The sequence below is a fragment of the Salmo salar genome, chromosome ssa02 (genome assembly GCF_905237065.1).
Source record: "Salmo salar chromosome ssa02, Ssal_v3.1, whole genome shotgun sequence".
NCBI classification, from domain to species: Eukaryota; Metazoa; Chordata; class Actinopteri; order Salmoniformes; family Salmonidae; genus Salmo; species Salmo salar.
The window spans coordinates 79,096,336-79,117,295 of NC_059443.1; the positions used below are offsets into that span (position 1 = coordinate 79,096,336).

General features: G+C 42.6%; 1 protein-coding gene across 1 annotated transcript in view; it reads right to left on the reverse strand.

Annotated features, from left to right (window-relative positions):
- gtf3c1 (general transcription factor IIIC subunit 1) overlaps nt 1-20,960 on the reverse strand; it is a 70,325-nt gene that overhangs the window by 11,567 nt on the left and 37,798 nt on the right. The window contains 11 exon segments of the mRNA XM_045713288.1: nt 1,641-1,969; nt 2,685-2,920; nt 9,353-9,501; nt 9,721-10,149; nt 10,390-10,606; nt 11,807-11,979; nt 12,499-12,592; nt 18,598-18,657; nt 18,786-18,898; nt 19,508-19,589; nt 20,498-20,640. Coding sequence (XP_045569244.1) covers nt 1,641-1,969; nt 2,685-2,920; nt 9,353-9,501; nt 9,721-10,149; nt 10,390-10,606; nt 11,807-11,979; nt 12,499-12,592; nt 18,598-18,657; nt 18,786-18,898; nt 19,508-19,589; nt 20,498-20,640 — 2,025 coding nt within the window.

Below are 20,960 nucleotides of genomic sequence, written 5' to 3' on the forward strand. Positions count from 1 at the left end.
CTGTATGTACTGCTGCAGCAGCGTGTTTCAGTGTGTCTCTGCCTGTATGTACTGCTGCAGCAGCGTGTTTCAGTGTGTCTCTACCTGTATGTACTGCTGCAGCAGCGTGTTTCAGTGTGTCTCTACCTGTATGTACTGCTGCAGCAGCGTGTTTCAGTGTGTCTCTACCTGTATGTACTGCTGCAGCAGCGTGTTTCAGTGTGTCTCTACCTGTATGTACTGCTGCAGCAGCGTGTTTCAGTGTCTCTCTACATGTATGTACTGCTGCAGCAGCGTGTTTCAGTGTCTCTCTACATGTATGTACTGCTGCAGCAGTGTGTTTCAGTGTCTCTCTACCTGTATGTACTGCTGCAGCAGTGTGTTTCAGTGTCTCTCTACCTGTATGTACTGCTGCAGCAGCGTGTTTCAGTGTGTCTCTACCTGTATGTACTGCTGCAGCAGTGTGTTTCAGTGTGTCTCTACCTGTATGTACTGCTGCAGCAGTGTGTTTCAGTGTGTCTCTACCTGTATGTACTGCTGCAGCAGTGTGTTTCAGTGTGTCTCTACCTGTATGTACTGCTGCAGCAGTGTGTTTCAGTGTGTCTCTACCTGTATGTACTGCTGCAGCAGCGTGTTTCAGTGTGTCTCTACCTGTATGTACTGCTGCAGCAGCGTGTTTCAGTGTGTCTCTACCTGTATGTACTGCTGCAGCAGCGTGTTTCAGTGTGTCTCTACCTGTATGTACTGCTGCAGCAGCGTGTTTCAGTGTGTCTCTACCTGTATGTACTGCTGCAGCAGCGTGTTTCAGTGTGTCTCTACCTGTATGTACTGCTGCAGCAGCGTGTTTCAGTGTGTCTCTACCTGTATGTACTGCTGCAGCAGCGTGTTTCAGTGTGTCTCTACCTGTATGTACTGCTGCAGCAGCGTGTTTCAGTGTGTCTCTACCTGTATGTACTGCTGCAGCAGCGTGTTTCCAGTGTGTCTCTACCTGTATGTACTGCTGCAGCAGCGTGTTTCCAGTGTGTCTCTACCTGTATGTACTGCTGCAGCAGCGTGTTTCAGTGTGTCTCTACCTGTATGTACTGCTGCAGCAGCGTGTTTCAGTGTGTCTCTACCTGTATGTACTGCTGCAGCAGCGTGTTTCAGTGTGTCTCTACCTGTATGTACTGCTGCAGCAGCGTGTTTCAGTGTGTCTCTACCTGTATGTAGTGCTGCAGCAGCGTGTTTCAGTGTGTCTCTACCTGTATGTACTGCTGCAGCAGCGTGTTTCAGTGTGTCTCTACCTGTATGTACTGCTGCAGCAGCGTGTTTCAGTGTGTCTCTACCTGTATGTACTGCTGCAGCAGCGTGTTTCAGTGTGTCTCTACCTGTATGTACTGCTGCAGCAGCGTGTTTCAGTGTGTCTCTACCTGTATGTACTGCTGCAGCAGCGTGTTTCAGTGTGTCTCTACCTGTATGTACTGCTGCAGCAGCGTGTTTCAGTGTGTCTCTACCTGTATGTACTGCTGCAGCAGCGTGTTTCAGTGTGTCTCTACCTGTATGTACTGCTGCAGCAGCGTGTTTCAGTGTGTCTCTACCTGTATGTACTGCTGCAGCAGTGTGTTTCAGTGTGTCTCTACCTGTATGTACTACTGCAGCAGTGTGTTTCAGTGTGTCTCTACCTGTATGTACTGCTGCAGACCTCTAGTACGTCCGTCTCTCGGGTCGGCCAGGTGTGAGTGTGATGTCACCAGGTCCCGTCTGTCCAATCCGAAGGCTCCGTGTCTCTCCAGCGTTGCTCTGAGCTCTGCCACAGCCCCAATGTCCTCTGGGCTATACCCTCTCCGTGTCACCAGACGCCCCTCACACACCTCTACAGAGGAGGAGGGGGAGACGGGGAGGGGGGAGGAGTAGGGAGAAGGGGAGGAGGAGGGATGGGCTCTGAGGGAATGGGTGAGTAGGGAGGGGAGGAGAGAGGGACCGTGTCTGGAGAAGTCTATGGGAGGAGAGTCTGAGAGGAGGGGAGAGAGAGAGGGCGAGGGAGGGGAAGAGAGATGAGGGAGAGAAAGAGAGAGAGAGAGAGAGAGAGAGAGAGATAGAGGGCGAGGGAGGGGGAGAGAGAGAGAGGGCGAGGGAGGGAGAGAGAGATGAGGGAGAGGGAGGGGGAGAGAGATGAGAGAGAGAGAGACGAGGGAGGGGGAGAGAGAGAGAGAGAGGGCGAGGGAGGGGGAGAGAGAGAGAGGGAGGGGAAGAGAGATGAGGGAGAGAGAGAATTCTTATGTGTTGTGGAGAGCGGTTTAAAGTGTGTGTACAGGTGTGTGTACCTACGCTGGGTAATAAACAGAGTGTGTACAGGTGTGTGTACCTACCCTGGGTAATAAACAGAGTGTGTACAGGTGTGTGTACCTACCCTGGGTAATAAACAGAGTGTGTACAGGTGTGTGTACCTACCCTGGGTAATAAACAGAGTGTGTACAGGTGTGTGTACCTACCCTGGGTAATAAACAGAGTGTGTACAGGTGTGTGTACCTACCCTGGGTGATAACCAGAGTGTGTACAGGTGTGTGTACCTACCCTGGGTAATAAACAGAGTGTGTACAGGTGTGTGTACCTACCCTGGGTAATAAACAGAGTGTGTACAGGTGTGTGTACCTACCCTGGGTAATAAACAGAGTGTGTAACCACCTTGGGTAATAAACAGAGTGTGTACAGGTGTGTGTACCTACCCTGGGTAATAAACAGAGTGTGTACAGGTGTGTGTCGTAGATGTAGTCTCATGGTGCATGACTCCACCACGATACTATCGTTGGTGTTGAGGTTTCGGAGGTTAACGATCCCGGGAACGCAGTAGCCACGCATCATCAGGTACTTGGTGTGGGACGCCTTGTGAGCCCTCACCTCGATCCCCCTCCGCCCCTCGCTCTCCTCTTCATCATCATCATCCTCAGCCAGCACTGAGATACTGAGAGAAGAGGCATAGAGAGACAGACGGGGGGGCAGAGAGACAGACGGGGGGCAGAGAGACAGACGGGGGGGCAGAGAGACAGACGGGGGGCAGAGAGACAGACGGGGGGCAGAGAGACAGACGGGGGGGCAGAGAGACAGACGGGGGGGGCAGAGAGACAGACGGGGGGGGCAGAGAGACAGACGGGGGGGGGGCAGAGAGACAGACGGGGGGGGGGCAGAGAGACAGACGGGGGGGGGGCAGAGAGACAGACGGGGGGGGCAGAGAGACAGACGGGGGGGCAGAGAGACAGGCGGGGGGCAGAGAGACAGACGGGGCGTCAGTAAATACGAGAATATGGAACAATACAATATGGACCTCCCCTAATTATTTAATTGGACTGGGAAGCTAAAACTTTGAATTTGTCTCTATACTCCAGCATTTTGGATTTGAGATCAAATGTTTTATATGAGGCGACATTACAGAATGTCACCTTTTGAGGGTATTTTCATCCATATCTGTTTTACCATTTTTAAATGAAAGCACTTTATGCATCTCGTCCCGCCCCCATTTGAAGGAACCATATGTATTTGGACCACGGCATTGGCCATGCCCACTGTCACCCCCCCCAAACGAAATGAAGGGCAGAAAGACTAATTCAACTCCCGTCTTTCACTGAATCAGATGGCTCATTCATCACAAAATCTATCGAATATTGCCAATTATCTGAATGACTACTTTGTGGGCAAACTCAGGTTTGAAATGACAACAAACTGTGAGCCATCAAATTCATGCACAAAATAAGAAAAGTTCATTAAAAACGTTATAAAGTTAGTGTGGGAGAAGTGGAAACATTGTTGTCCATCAATAATGAGAAAGTATCTAGTATTGACAACCAAGATGGAAACTACTGATGATGGTAGAGGACTATGATGCCACTGCCATTTGTCATATCTTTAATCTGAGCCTGGAGAAAAGATAGTCATTCCACTACCCAAGAATGGTAAAGAACATGGTAAAGAACATGGTAAAGCACCCAAGAATGGTAAAGAACATGGTAAAGCACCCAAGAATGGTAAAGAACATGGTAAAGAACATGGTAAAGCACCCAAGAATGGTAAAGAACATGGTAAAGCACCAAAGAATGGTAAAGCACCAAAGAACGATAAAGCACCCAAGAATGGTAAAGCACCAAAGAATGGTAAAGAACATGGTAAAGCACCCAAGAATGGTAAAGAACATGGTAAAGCACCCAAGAATGGTAAAGAACATGGTAAAGCACCCAAGAATGGTAAAGAACATGGTAAAGCACCAAAGAATGGTAAAGCACCAAAGAATGGTAAAGAACATGGTAAAGCACCCAAGAATGGTAAAGAACATGGTAAAGCACCAAAGAATGGTAAAGCACCAAAGAATGGTAAGAACATGGTAAAGCACCCAAGAATGGTAAAGAACATGGTAAAGCACCAAGAATGGTAAAGAACATGGTAAAGCACCCAGAATGGTAAAGAACATGGTAAAGCACCAAAGAATGGTAAAGCACCAAAGAATGGTAAAGAACATGGTAAAGCACCCAAGAATGGTAAAGAACATGGTAAAGCACCAAAGAATGGTAAAGAACATGGTAAAGCACCAAAGAATGGTAAAGAACATGGTAAAGCACCCAAGAATGGTAAAGAACATGGTAAAGCACCAAAGAATGGTAAAGCACCAAAGAACGATAAAGCACCCAAGAATGGTAAAGCACCAAAGAATGGTAAAGAACATGGTAAAGCACCCAAGAATGGTAAAGAACATGGTAAAGCACCCAAGAATGGTAAAGAACATGGTAAAGCACCCAAGAATGGTAAAGCACCCAAGAATGGTAAAGCACCCAAGAATGGTAAAGAACATGGTAAAGCACCCAAGAATGGTAAAGCACCCAAGAATGGTAAAGCACCCAAGAATGGTAAAGCACCCAAGAATGGTAAAGCACCAAAGAATGGTAAAGAACACGGTAAAGCACCCAAGAATGGTAAAGCACCCAAGAATGGTAAAGAACATGGTAAAGCACCAAAGAATGGTAAAACACCCAAGAATGGTAAAACACCCAAGAATGGTAAAGCACCCAAGAATGGTAAAACACCCAAGAATGGTAAAGAACATGGTAAAGCACCCAAGAATGGTAAAGCACCCAAGAATGGTAAAGCACCCAAGAATGGTAAAGCACCCAAGAATGGTAAAGCACCCAAGAATGGTAAAGCACCAAAGAATGGTAAAGAACACGGTAAAGCACCCAAGAATGGTAAAGAACATGGTAAAGCACCAAAGAATGGTAAAACACCCAAGAATGGTAAAACACCCAAGAATGGTAAAGCACCCAAGAATGGTAAAGCACCCTTTGGGAGGCAGGTAGCCTAGCGGTTAGCATTGAGCCAGTAAGCAAAGGTCGCTGGTTCGAATACCCGAGCCGACAAGGTGAAAAATCTGTCGATGTCCACTTGAACAAGGCACTTAACCCCAATTTGCTCCAGGGGTGCCGTACTACCCTGTAAAACAACACATTACACTGCAGCTATCATACTACTATGGCTGACCCTGTAAAACAACACATTACACTGCACCTATCATACTACTATGACTGACCCTGTACAACAACACATTACACTGCACCTATCATACTACTATGGCTGACCCTGTACAACAACACATTACACTGCACCTATCATACTACTATGGCTGACCCTGTACAACAACACATTACACTGCACCTATCATACTACTATGGCTGACCCTGTACAACAACACATTACACTGCACCTATCATACTACTATGGCTGACCCTGTACAACAACACATTACACTGCACCTATCATACTACTATGGCTGACCCTGTACAACAACACATTACACTGCACCTATCATACTACTATGGCTGACCCTGTACAACAACACATTACACTGCACCTATCATACTACTATGACTGACCCTGTACAACAACACATTACACTGCACCTATCATACTACTATGGCTGACCCTGTACAACAACACATTACACTGCACATATCATACTACTATGGCTGACCCTGTACAACAACACATTACACTGCACCTATCATACTACTATGACTGACCCTGTACAACAACACATTACACTGCACCTATCATACTACTATGACTGACCCTGTACAACAACACATTACACTGCACCTATCATACTACTATGACTGACCCTGTACAACAACACATTACACTGCACCTATCATACTACTATGACTGACCCTGTAAAACAACACATTACACTGCACCTATCATACTACTATGACTGACCCTGTACAACAACACATTACACTGCACCTATCATACTACTATGACTGACCCTGTAAAACAACACATTACACTGCACCCATCATACTACTATGGCTGACCCTGTACAACAACACATTACACTGCACCTATCATACTACTATGACTGACCCTGTAAAACAACACATTACACTGCACCCATCATACTACTATGACTGACCCTGTACAACAACACATTACACTGCACTTTTACAATGTGTGGCTAGAAATAAACTAGTCCTGAATATATCGAAGACAAAGCATTTGCATTTGGTAAAAAAAATGATTCCCAAAGTTGTAGACCTCAGCTGAATCTGGTAATGAATGACGCAGCTGTTGAGCACGTTGAGGAGACTAAACTTATTGGTGTCACTTTAAGACTGTAAACTGTCACGGTCAAAACATATTGATTCAATGGTTGTAAAGATGGGGAGAGGTCTGTCTGTGATAGAGATGCTGAGCATTCTAAACACCGCAGTCGACCAAACAAGTCCTGCCGGCTCGAGTTGTATCCTATCTTGACTAGCGCCCAGTGATGTGGTCAGGTGCTACAACGAAGGACCTAGGAAAGCTGCAGCTGCCCCGGAACAGAACGTCTTGCCCTTCGATGTTCACAGGAACAGAACGTCTTGCCCTTCGATGTTCACAGGAACAGAACGTCTTGACCTTCGATGTTCACAGGAACAGAACGTCTTGACCTTCGATGTTCACAGGAACAGAACGTCTTGCCCTTCGATGTTCACAGGAACAGAACGTCTTGCCCTTCGATGTTCACAGAGGGCTAATGTCAACCGTATGGATATCAGGCTCTCCCTGACAGTAGAGACATTGATTGCGTCACTTGTTGTTTTGATAAGAAATATGTTAAAAATTCTGAATTGTCTATTCAATCAACTAACATACATCTCTGACGGACAGCGGTACCCCACCAGGCATGCTACCAGGGGTCTCTTCACAGACCTCAAATAAAACGCACAGTCTTATATAGAGTCGTGATGGCATGGAACTACCTGCCATGTCAAATCAGTCTTATATAGAGCCATGATGGCATGGAACTACCTGCCATGTCAAATCAGTCTTATATAGAGCCATGATGGCATGGAACTACCTGCCATGTCAAATCAGTCTTATATAGAGCCATGATGGCATGGAACTACCTGCCATGTCAAATCAGTCTTATATAGAGCCATGATGGCATGGAACTACCTGCCATGTCAAATCAGTCTTATATAGAGCCATGATGGCATGGAACTACCTGCCATGTCAAATCAGTCTTATATAGAGCCATGATGGCATGGAACTACCTGCCATGTCAAATCAGTCTTATATAGAGCCATGATGGCATGGAACTACCTGCCATGTCAAATCAGTCTTATATAGAGCCATGATGGCATGGAACTACCTGCCATGTCAAATCAGTCTTATATAGAGCCATGATGGCATGGAACTACCTGCCATGTCAAATCAGTCTTATCGGTAACTGTTATCCGACTACATTTAACTCCAGGAGACCCATTACAGGAGGTATCTGTTATCCGACTACATTTAACTCCAGGAGACCCATTACAGGAGGTATCTGTTATCCGACTACATTTAACTCCAGGAGACCCATTACAGGAGGTATCTGTTATCCGACTACATTTAACTCCAGGAGACCCATTACAGGAGGTATCTGTTATCCGACTACATTTTACCCCAGGAGACCCATTACAGGAGGTAACTGTTATCCGACTACATTTTACCCCAGGAGACCCATTACAGGAGGTAACTGTTATCCGACTACATTTTACCCCAGGAGACCCATTACAGGAGGTATCTGTTATCCGACTACATTTAACTCCAGGAGACCCATTACAGGAGGTATCTGTTATCCGACTACATTTAACTCCAGGAGACCCATTACAGGAGGTATCTGTTATCCGACTACATTTAACTCCAGGAGACCCATTACAGGAGGTATCTGTTATCCGACTACATTTTACCCCAGGAGACCCATTACAGGAGGTATCTGTTATCCGACTACATTTTACCCCAGGAGACCCATTACAGGAGGTAACTGTTATCCGACTACATTTTACTCCAGGAGACCCATTACAGGAGGTAACTGTTATTAGACTACATTTTACCCCAGGAGACCCATTACACCTTCAGTGAAGCTCTATGATATGTAGCTTTGTTCACATCAGGGGAACTGAGCCAGGAGTGAACTGATTCATGAATCACCACTCTGTCAGATCAGGGGAAAAGAGCCAGGATTTAACTGATTCATGAATTATTTCTCTGTTCACGTCAGGGGAGCTGAGTAGTGAAAGTGTATGTCTTATTTTAAATGCATGTAATTCTGTCCTGTTCTTGTCTAGTAATGTTCTGTATGTCGTCATGTTTCATGTTCTGTGTGGACCCCAGGAAGAGTAGCTGCTGCAATCGCCACAGCTAATGAGGATCCTAATACAATCGCCACAGCTAATGAGGATCCTAATACAGTCGCCACAGCTAATGAGGATCCTAATACAATCGCCACAGCTAATGAGGATCCTAATACAATCGCCACAGCTAATGAGGATCCTAATACAGTCGCCACAGCTAATGAGGATCCTAATTCAGTCGCCACAGCTAATGAGGATCCTAATTCAGTCGCCACAGCTAATGAGGATCCTAATTCAGTCGCCACAGCTAATGAGGATCCTAATTCAGTCGCCACAGCTAATGAGGATCCTAATTCAGTCGCCACAGCTAATGAGGATCCTAATACAGTCGCCACAGCTAATGAGGATCCTAATACAATACTGATAACTATATGAAACACTTTCTCAAATCCCAAAATGCTGGAGTATAGAGCCAAATTAAATGTTTTAGCTTCACTGCCCAAATAAATACGTAGGGGACTGTATAATAATATGGATCTGGCGCCACATGAGAAAAACTAACTTGGAGAAACAACTTTTCATTTTAGACAGGGAGAAAGAAAGAGCGCCAGAGAGGGGGCGTCTGCCTGAGCGGGGGCGTCTGCCTGAGCGGGGGCGTCTGCCTGAGCGTCTGCCTGAGAGGGGGCGTCTGCCTGAGCGGGGGCATCTGCCTGAGCGGGGGCGTCTGTGTGTAGGCATCTCTGTAGCTGTGTGTGTACCTCTTAACCACCTCATTGTCCACCATGGTGCTGTCCAACACCACTATGTGTTCAGGTATGGAGACGTGGACTGACAGCAGACCCAGAGTCATCAGACTGAGACAGGCCAGAGTGGCGCCCCCCGGGGACTCCAGAGGGAACTGCAACATCTGGAGATTTAATTAACAGAACATTTATTAACTACGGTATCTTATACAGGTGGTCTCATTAAACAGTGTGTGAAGTGAACATGGAGGCATCAGCATCAGAGCTAGAAGTATATATGAAGACTATTGCTGCTATGTTTAGGAAGTGGCATTGGCATTTCAGCTTTGTTGAGGAAACATTTCACTTTTAAATACTACAAACCACAAAGGAAGTAAACCCACCTCCGTGAGATCCAGAGGGAGAGAGGGGCCAAGGCCGGGTGCTGTACCCGACTCAGGCTCCTCCGTCTGGGTGAGAGGACAGGAGGCAGGGTCCCTGGAGGTAGACTCAACTCCATGGATGGTAAAAGACGAGACCTGTTCTTCTGCTTGGTTCTGGTTGTGGGCTGCCTTGTCCTCGTTCTCCTCCAATTGCTCGTTCTCTGTGTTCTTCCCTCTCTCTTCTGTCTCCATATCTTCATCTTTTTCTCTCTCCTCCTCCCCTCTTTCCTTATCCATATTCTCCGCACTTCTCTCATTCTTGCCCTCTTTCTCCATGCCCTCCTCCCCTCTCTCTTTCTCCATGCCCTCCTCCCCTCTCTCTTTCTCCATGCCCTCCTCCCCTCTCTCTTTCTCCATGCCCTCCTCCCCTCTCTCTTTCTCCATGCCCTCCTCCCCTCTCTCTTTCTCCATGCCCTCCTCCCCTCTCTCTTTCTCCATGCCCTCCTCCCCTCTCTCCTTCTCCATGCCCTCCTCCCCTCTCTCCTTCTCCATGCCCTCCTCCCCTCTCTCTTTCTCCATGCCCTCCTCCCCTCTCTCTTTCTCCATGCCCTCCTCCCCTCTCTCTTTCTCCATGCCCTCCTCCCCTCTCTCTTTCTCCATGCCCTCCTCCCCTCTCTCTTTCTCCATGCCCTCCTCCCCTCTCTCTTTCTCCATGCCCTCCTCCCCTCTCTCTTTCTCCATGCCCTCCTCCCCTCTCTCTTTCTCCATGCTCTCTCTCTTCTTCTCCTCTCCTTCGTGTATGAAGGCCGTGGAAGGGTGGTTGTCTCCAGTCCCGTTCCTGCTCAAGGCCTGCATGAAGTCAAACACCTCTGTACACAGACCCGTGGGCAGACGCCATGTAAAACACCTACAGGAGAGAGGAGAGTGGGGGGAGGAGGTGAGGGAGAGTGGGGAGAGAGGTGAGGGAGAGGGGGGGAGGTGGTGAGGGAGAGGGGGAGGTGAGAGAGGGGAGAGGTGAGGGGGAGAGTAGGGGGAAGGTGGTGAGAGAGGGGGAGAGTAGGTGAGGGAGAGGGGGAGAGTAGGTGAGGGAGAGGGGTGAGGGAGAGTGGGGGAGGAGTTGAGGGAGAGGGGTGAGGGAGAGTGGGGGGAGGAGTTGAGGGAGAGGGGGAGAGTGGGGGGGAGGTGAGGGAGAGGGGGAGAGTGGGGGGGGGGTGAGGGAGAGGGGGAGAGTGGGGGGAGGTGAGGGAGAGAGGTTGTGACAAAAGGCCAGGTGAAAACTTGTTTCTGAAAGACGGCAATTCAATTTTCAGGAAGTTAATTTGGGCGAATGGAATTAACCAAACCTCTTGATACAATGTTACCAATACATACTATTACGATTACTTGACCATGTTACTAACATGTAGTGCTAATAACCTGTATTAATGTTACTAACTAGCAGCAGTGTTACTAACATGCACTAACAAGCAGTGTTACTAACCTGTAGCAACTAGTAGCAGTGTTACTAACCTGTAGCAGTGTTACTAACCTGTAGCAGTGTTACTAACCTGTAGCAGTGTTACTAACCTGTAGCAGTGTTACTAACCTGTAGTAACTAGTTGTAGTGTTACAAACCTGTAGTAACTAGAAGTAGTGTTATTACCCTGTAGAAGTGTTACTAACCTGTAGTAGCTAGTAGTAGTGTTACTAACCTGTAGCAGTGTTACTAACCTGTAGTAACTAGAAGTAGTGTTATTACCCTGTAGAAGTGTTACTAACCTGTAGTAGCTAGTAGTAGTGTTACTAACCTGTAGTAACTAGTAGTAGTAGTGTTGTTACCCTGTGGTAGTGCTACTAACCTGTAGTAACTAGTTGTAGTGTTACTAACCTGTAGTAACTAGAAGTAGTGTTATTACCCTGTAGAAGTGTTACTGACCTGTAGTAGCTAGTAGTAGTGTTACTAACCTGTAGTAACTAGTAGTAGTAGTAGTGTTGTTACCCTGTGGTAGTGCTACTAACCTGTAGTAGCTAGTAGTAGTGTTACTAACCTGTAGTAACTAGTAGTAGTAGTGTTGTTATCCTGTGGTAGTGCTACTAACCTGTAGTAACTAGTAGTAGTGTTACTAACCTGTAGTAACTCTGAGACAGTTGGTAAGACATGGGCAGAATGGGTAGGGCACGGTTCTTATTGGGGCCACACAGTTGACTGATCCTTCGTCTGTTGACCAATCCCTTCTTCCTACACTGGACAAACACCTGACACAGAACCTCCTGACGGTACCTACTGTAGGTATGGAAGGTCTGGAGACAAAGAGAGAGAGAGAGAGAGACAGAGAGAGAGAGGCAGAGAGAGAGGCAGAGAGAGAGAGACAGAGAGAGAGAGAGAGACAGAGAGAGAGCAGAGAGAGAGACAGAGAGAGAGACAGAGAGAGAGAGACAGAGAAAAAAAAAAAAACAGAGAGAGAGAGAGACAGAGAGAGAGAGACAGAGAGAGAGAGAGACAGAGAGAGAGAGAGAGAGAGAGAGACAGAGAGAGAGAGAGAGAGAGCAGAGAGAGAGAGACAGAGAGAGAGAGAGACAGAGAGAGAGAGAGACAGAGAGAGAGAGAAGAGAGAGAGAGAGACAGAGAGAGAGAGAGACAGAGAGAGAGAGACAGAGAAATAGAGACAGAAATAGAGAGAATCAACCATCCTTCTTAAATGGAATAATGAATTCAGTGTTAGAACTGTTGATATACCTTTAATGATCTGTAAATACGCTGGGACATTAGATTGCCTTGGGTCTACAATTGTGCGTGTGCATGTGTGTGCGCGTGTATACCTGGAAGGATCGGCAGCATTTCATCTGAGAGTTGGACATGGCCAATGTGCTCTGGATCAGATTATTCAACACCAGGGAGTGGATGTCCTCAATACTGGAACACAGACACACACACACAAAAAGAGAGACAGAGACACAACCATCATAGAAAGATAACATAGTAGGATAATTGTCGTCATATATTTATATTCATGGTGGCCATTTTAAATAAGAATTAGTCCTTAACTTGCCTAGTTAAAAATATTACTTTTTCTTGAAATCGTTTTTAGATACTTGTATTATATTAATGTATTATATTCAAGTCAGATAGTTGTATTGTTGTCATGTATTATAGTCATGTCAGATAGTTGTATTGTTATGTATTATACTCATGTTAGATAGTTGTATTGTTGTCATGTATTATATTCATGTCAGATGTATTGTTGTCATGTATTATAGTCATGTCAGATAGTTGTATTGTTGTCATGTATTATAGTCATGTCAGATGTATTGTTGTCATGTATTATAGTCATGTTAGATAGTTGTATTGTTGTCATGTATTATAGTCATGTCAGATTGTTGTCATGTATTATATTCATTTCAGATGTATTGTTGTCATGTATTATAGTCATGTCAGATAGTTGTATTGTATTATAGTCATGTCAGATGTATTGTTGTCATGTATTATAGTCACGTTAGATAGTTGTATTGTTGTCATGTATTATAGTCATGTCAGATAGTTGTATTGTTGTCATGTATTATAGTCATGTCAGATGTATTGTTGTCATGTATTCTAGTCATGTTAGATAGTTGTATTGTTGTCATGTATTATATTCATGTCAGATAGTTGTATTGTTGTCATGTATTATAGTAATGTCAGATAGTTGTCATGTATTATAGTCATGTCAGATAGTTGTCATGTATTATAGTCATGTCAGATAGTTGTATTGTTGTCATGTATTATAGTCATGTCAGATGTATTGTTGTCATGTATTATATTCATGTCAGATAGTTGTATTGTTGTCATGTATTATAGTAATGTCAGATAGTTGTCATGTAATATAGTCATGTCAGATAGTTGTATTGTTGTCATGTATTATAGTCATGTCAGATGTATTGTTGTCATGTATTATATTCATGTCAGATAGTTGTATTGTTGTCATGTATTATAGTCATGTCAGATGTATTGTTGTCATGTATTATAGTCATGTTAGATAGTTGTATTGTTGTCAAGTATTATAGTCATGTTAGATAGTTGTATTGTTGTCATGTATTATATTCATGTCAGATAGTTGTCATGTCAGATAGTTGTATTGTTGTCATGTATTATATTCATGTCAGATAGTTGTCATGTCAGATAGTTGTATTGTTGTCATGTATTATATTCATGTCAGATAGTTGTCATGTCAGATAGTTGTATTGTTGTCATGTATTATATTCATGTCAGATAGTTGTCATGTATTATATTCATGTCAGATAGTTGTATTGTTGTCATATATTATAGTCATGTCAGATAGTTGTATTGTTGTCATGTATTATAGTCATGTCAGATAGTTGTATTGTTGTCATGTATTCTAGTCATGTCAGATAGTTGTATTGTTGTCATGTATTCTAGTCATGTCAGATAGTTGTATTGGTCATGTATTATATTCATGTCAGATAGTTGTCATGTATTATATTCATGTCAGATAGTTGTCATGTATTCTAGTCATGTCAGATAGTTGTCATGTATTCTAGTCATGTCAGATAGTTGTATTGTTGTCATGTATTATAGTCATGTCAGATAGTTGTATTGTTGTCATGTATTATAGTCATGTCAGATAGTTGTATTGTTGTCATGTATTATAGTCATGTTAGATAGTTGTCATGTATTATAGTCATGTCAGATAGTTGTATTGTTGTCATGTATTATATTAATGTCAGATAGTTGTCATGTATTATAGTCATGTCAGATAGTGGTCATGTATTATAGTCATGTCAGATAGTTGTATTGTTGTCATGTATTATAGTCATGTCAGATAGTTGTCATGTATTATATTCATGTCAGATAGTTGTATTGTTGTCATGTATTACATTCATGTCAGATAGTTGTATTGTTGTCATGTATTATAGTCATGTCAGATAGTTGTATTGTTGTCATGTATTATAGTCGTGTCAGATAGTTGTATTGTTGTCATGTATTATAGTCATGTCAGATAGTTGTCATGTATTATAGTCATGTCAGATAGTTGTATTGTTGTCATGTATTACATTCATGTCAGATAGTTGTCATGTATTATAGTCATGTATTATATTCATGTCAGATAGCTGTCATGTATTATAGTCATGTCAGATAGTTGTATTTTTGTCATGTATTACATTCATGTCAGATAGTTGTATTGTTGTCATGTATTACATTCATGTCAGATAGTTGTATTGTTGTCATGTATTCTAGTCATGTCAGATAGTTGTATTGTTGTCATGTATTCTAGTCATGTCAGATAGTTGTATTGTTGTCATGTATTCTAGTCATGTCAGATAGTTGTATTGTTGTCATTTATTCTAGTCATGTCAGATAGTTGTGTTGATGTCATGTATTATAGTCATGTCAGATGCATTGTTGTCATGTATTATATTCATGTCAGATAGTTGTCATGTATTATATTCATGTCAGATAGTTGTATTGTCGTCATGTATTCTAGTCATGTCAGATAGTTGTATTGTTGTCATGTATTATAGTCATGTCAGATAGTTGTATTGTTGTCATGTATTATATTCATGTTAAATAGTTGTATTGTTGTCATGTATTATAGTCATGTCAGATGTATTGTTGTCATGTATTATAGTCATGTCAGATAGTTGTATTGTTGTCATGTATTCTAGTCATGTCAGATAGTTGTATTGTTGTCATGTATTATAGTCATGTTAGATAGTTGTATTGTTGTCATGTATTATATTCATGTCAGATAGTTGTCATGTATTATAGTCATGTCAGATAGTTGTATTGTTGTCATGTATTATATTCATGTTAGATAGTTGTCATGTATTATAGTCATGTTAGATAGTTGTATTGTTGTCATGTATTATATTCATGTCAGATAGTTGTCATGTATTCTAGTCATGTCAGATAGTTGTATTATTGTCATGTATTATAGTCATGTCAGATAGTTGTCATGTATTATATTCATGTCAGATAATTGTATTGTTGTCATGTATTATATTCATGTTAGATAGTTGTCATGTATTATAGTCATGTCAGATAGTTGTATTGTTGTCATGTATTCTAGTCATGTCAGATAGTTGTATTGTTGTCATGTATTCTAGTCATGTCAGATAGTTGTATTGTTGTCATGTATTCTAGTCATGTCAGATAGTTGTATTGTTGTCATGTATTATAGTCATGTCAGATAGTTGTATTGTTGTCATGTATTATAGTCATGTCAGATAGTTGTCATGTATGATATTCATGTCAGATAATTGTATTGTTTTCATGTATTATATTCATGTTAGATAGTTGTATTGTTGTCATGTATTATAGTCATGTCAGATGTATTGTTGTCATGTATTATAGTCATGTCAGATAGTTGTATTGTTGTCATGTATTATATTCATGTCAGATAGTTGTCATGTATTATAGTCATGTCAGATAGTTGTCATGTATTATAGTCATGTCAGATAGTTGTATTGTTGTCATGTATTATATTCATGTTAGATAGTTGTCATGTATTATAGTCATGTTAGATAGTTGTATTGTTGTCATGTATTATATTCATGTCAGATAGTTGTCATGTATTCTAGTCATGTCAGATAGTTGTATTATTGTCATGTATTATATTCATGTCAGATAATTGTATTGTTGTCATGTATTATATTCATGTTAGATAGTTGTCATGTATTATAGTCATGTCAGATAGTTGTATTGTTGTCATGTATTCTAGTCATGTCAGATAGTTGTATTGTTGTCATGTATTCTAGTCATGTCAGATAGTTGTATTGTTGTCATGTATTCTAGTCATGTCAGATAGTTGTATTGTTGTCATGTATTCTAGTCATGTCAGATAGTTGTATTGTTGTCATGTATTCTAGTCATGTCAGATAGTTGTATTGTTGTCATGTATTATAGTCATGTCAGATAGTTGTATTGTTGTCATGTATTATAGTCATGTCAGATAGTTGTCATGTATGATATTCATGTAAGATAATTGTATTGTTTTCATGTATTATATTCATGTTAGATAGTTGTATTGTTGTCATGTATTATAGTCATGTCAGATGTATTGTTGTCATGTATTATAGTCATGTCAGATAGTTGTATTGTTGTCATGTATTATATTCATGTCAGATGTATTGTTGTCATGTATTATAGTCATGTCAGATAGTTGTATTGTTGTCATGTATTATATTCATGTCAGATAGTTGTCATGTATTATATTCATGTCAGATAGTTGTATTGTTGTCATGTATTATAGTCATGTCAGATAGTTGTATTGTTGTCATGTATTCTAGTCATGTCAGATAGTTGTATTGTTGTCATGTATTATAGTCATGTTAGATAGTTGTATTGTTGTCATGTATTATATTCATGTCAGATAGTTGTCATGTATTATAGTCATGTCAGATAGTTGTATTGTTGTCATGTATTCTAGTCATGTCAGATAGTTGTATTGTTGTCATGTATTCTAGTCATGTCAGATAGTTGTATTGTTGTCATGTATTCTAGTCATGTCAGATAGTTGTATTGTTGTCATGTATTATATTCATGTCAGATAGTTGTCATGTATTATATTCATGTCAGATAGTTGTCATGTATTCTAGTCATGTCAGATAGTTGTATTGTTGTCATGTATTATAGTCATGTCAGATAGTTGTATTGTTGTCATGTATTATAGTCATGTCAGATAGTTGTATTGTTGTCATGTATTATAGTCATGTTAGATAGTTGTCATGTATTATAGTCATGTCAGATAGTTGTATTGTTGTCATGTATTATATTAATGTCAGATAGTTGTCATGTATTATAGTCATGTCAGATAGTGGTCATGTATTATAGTCATGTCAGATGTTGTATTGTTGTCATGTATTATAGTCATGTCAGATAGTTGTCATGTATTATAGTCATGTCAGATAGTTGTCATGTATTATAGTCATGTCAGATAGTGGTCATGTATTATAGTCATGTCAGATAGTTGTATTGTTGTCATGTATTATAGTCATGTCAGATAGTTGTCATGTATTATATTCATGTCAGATAGTTGTATTGTTGTCATGTATTACATTCATGTCAGATAGTTGTATTGTTGTCATGTATTATAGTCATGTCAGATAGTTGTCATGTATTATAGTCATGTCAGATAGTTGTATTGTTGTCATGTATTATAGTCATGTCAGATAGTTGTATTGTTGTCATGTATTATAGTCATGTCAGATAGTTGTATTGTTGTCATGTATTATAGTCGTGTCAGATAGTTGTATTGTTGTCATGTATTATAGTCATGTCAGATAGTTGTCATGTATTATAGTCATGTTAGATAGTTGTATTGTTGTCATGTATTACATTCATGTCAGATAGTTGTCATGTATTATAGTCATGTCAGATAGTTGTATTGTTGTCATGTATTATATTCATGTCAGATAGTTGTCATGTATTATAGTCATGTTAGATAGTTGTATTGTTGTCATGTATTATATTCATGTCAGATAGTTGTCATGTATTATATTCATGTAAGATAGTTGTATTGTTGTCATGTATTATAGTCATGTCAGATAGTTGTATTGTTGTCATGTATTATAGTCATGTCAGATGTATTGTTGTCATGTATTCTAGTCATGTCAGATAGTTGTATTGATGTCATGTATTATAGTCATGTCAGATAGTTGTATTGTTGTCATGTATTCTAGTCATGTCAGATAGTTGTATTGTTGTCATGTATTCTAGTCATGTCAGATAGTTGTATTGTTGTCATGTATTATAGTCATGTCAGATAGTTGTATTGTTGTCATGTATTATAGTCATGTCAGATTGTTGTCATGTATTATAGTCATGTCAGATAGTTGTATTGTTGTCATGTATTATAGTCATGTCAGATAGTTGTATTGTTGTCATGTATTATAGTCATGTCAGACAGTTGTATTGTTGTATACCTGTTGAGTGAGTCCTTGGTTTTCTCATCTGACATGTCCTCTAGGGTGTACACCTTAAACCTAAATGACATCAACAACACACGTCAGCCAATAGGAGAGCAAAGGAGTGTGTTATCATTAGATGTTCCATATGTGTGTTTGTGTTACCGTGGGGTGTGTGTTTATAAGTGTGTGTGAGTGTGTGTTACCGTGAGAACAGCTGTGTCTTGGTGTCAGGGATGGTGACATCACACGACCCGGAGGCGGAGCTAAACTTCTGTCTGAGTAACGACACAAACTCACGGAACACTGTAGAACATTCCTGGAACACACCCACTGATTCATTTACACACAAATACAAGACACCTGTGTCCTGGATGGTCTAGCAGTAATTCCACAGCCTGGGGCACGTGTCTACCATGTTTAGGTACCAATTTGACACAACGCCCCCTCTGACCCCCCAACCTCTCAATCTGACCTACTGCCCCCTCTGACCGCCAACCTCTCAATCTGACCTGCTGCCCTCTGACCCCCAACCTCTCAATCCGACCTGCTGCCCTCTGACCCCCAACCTCTCAATCCGACCTGCTGCCCTCTGACCCCCAACCTCTCAATCTGACCTACTGCCCCCTGACCACCAACCTCTCAATCTGACCTACTGCCCCCTCTGACCCCCAACCTCTCAATCTGACCTACTGCCCCCTCTGACCCCCAACCTCTCAATCTGACCTACTGCGTGTTACCGCGGGGTCGTTGGGGTCGAGAACAGACGGGTGGTGCGTGCGTTGCCGTGGGGTCGTGAACAGACGGGTGGTGCGTGCGTTGCCGTGGGGTCGTGAACAGACGGGTGGTGTGTTGCCGTGGGGTCGTGAACAGACGGGTGGTGTGTTGCCGTGGGGTCGTGAACAGACGGGTGGTGTGTGTGTGTTACCTCGGGGTCGTTGGGGTTGTGTTTCCTTCCCTGTAGCTTCCCTATCAGAGGCTTGTCCTGGTACACCTCCGCCAGACAGATCCTACAAGACAACACAGCGCGTCCATTACAGATCAACACAGCGCGTCCATTACAGATCAACACAGCGCGTCCATTACAGATCAACACAGCGCGTCCATTACAGATCAACACAGCGCGTCCATTACAGATCAACACAGCGCGTCCATTACAGATCAACACAGCGCGTCCATTACAGATCAACACAGCGCGTCCATTACAGATCAACACAGCGCGTCCATTACAGATCAACACAGCGCGTCCATTACAGATCAACACAGCGCGTCCATTACAGATCAACACAGCGCGTCCATTACAGATCAACACAGCGCGTCCATTACAGATCAACACAGCGCGTCCATTACAGATCAACACAGCGCGTCCATTACAGATCAACACAGCGCGTCCATTACAGATCAACACAGCGCGTCCATTACAGATCAACACAGCGCGTCCATTACAGATCAACACAGCGCGTCCATTACAGATCAACACAGCGCGTCCATTACAGATCAACACAGCGCGTCCATTACAGATCAACACAGCGCGTCCATTACAGATCAACACAGCGCGTCCATTACAGATCAACACAGCGCGTCCATTACAGACAGTAACCTTGAGAAGTCCTACATCCTGCTGATTGAAGCCCTTTACCTGATGTCCAGAGGCCAGGCGGAGAAGTCAACATGTTGTCAGTGGTCTATCTAACAGGACTCAACCCTACTAATACAGTAGGACCAAAACTACAACTATCTACAGAGGTGCTAACCAACCCCACTAATACAGTAGGACCAAAACTACAACTATCTACAGAGGTGCTAACCAACCCCACTAATACAGTAGGACCAAAACTACAACTATCTACAGAGGTGCTAACCAACCCCACTAATCTACAGAGAGGTGTGTCTGGGGGTTCTTCAGTATGTAACGTACTTGTAGTTGAGGTGTGTCTGGGGGTTCTTCAGTATGTAACGTGATCGTCGTCCGACAGATGGAGAGGTTTTATCCAGAGACTCTTCAAACTCTGCGTGGAGCAGATCCCTCACTACACACCATGGGACGAAGGGCCTGCGGAGCTACAACACACAGAGTTCAAAAACACACAGAGTAGAACCAGCAGAACCAGCACTACAAGACAACAGAACCTTGAGCTGGAGAGAGACAGAGCGACAGAGAGAGAGAGCGACAGAGAGAGAGAGAGAGCGAGCGAGCGAGAGCGAGAGCGACAGAGAGAGAGCGACAGAGAGAGCGAGCGACAGAGAGAGAGAGCCAGAGAGAGCGACAGAGAGAGCGAGCGACAGAGAGAGCGAGCGACAGAGAGAGCGAGCGACAGAGAGAGCGAGAGCGACAGAAGAGCGAGAGCGACAGAGAAAGCGAGAGCGACAGAGAGAGAGCG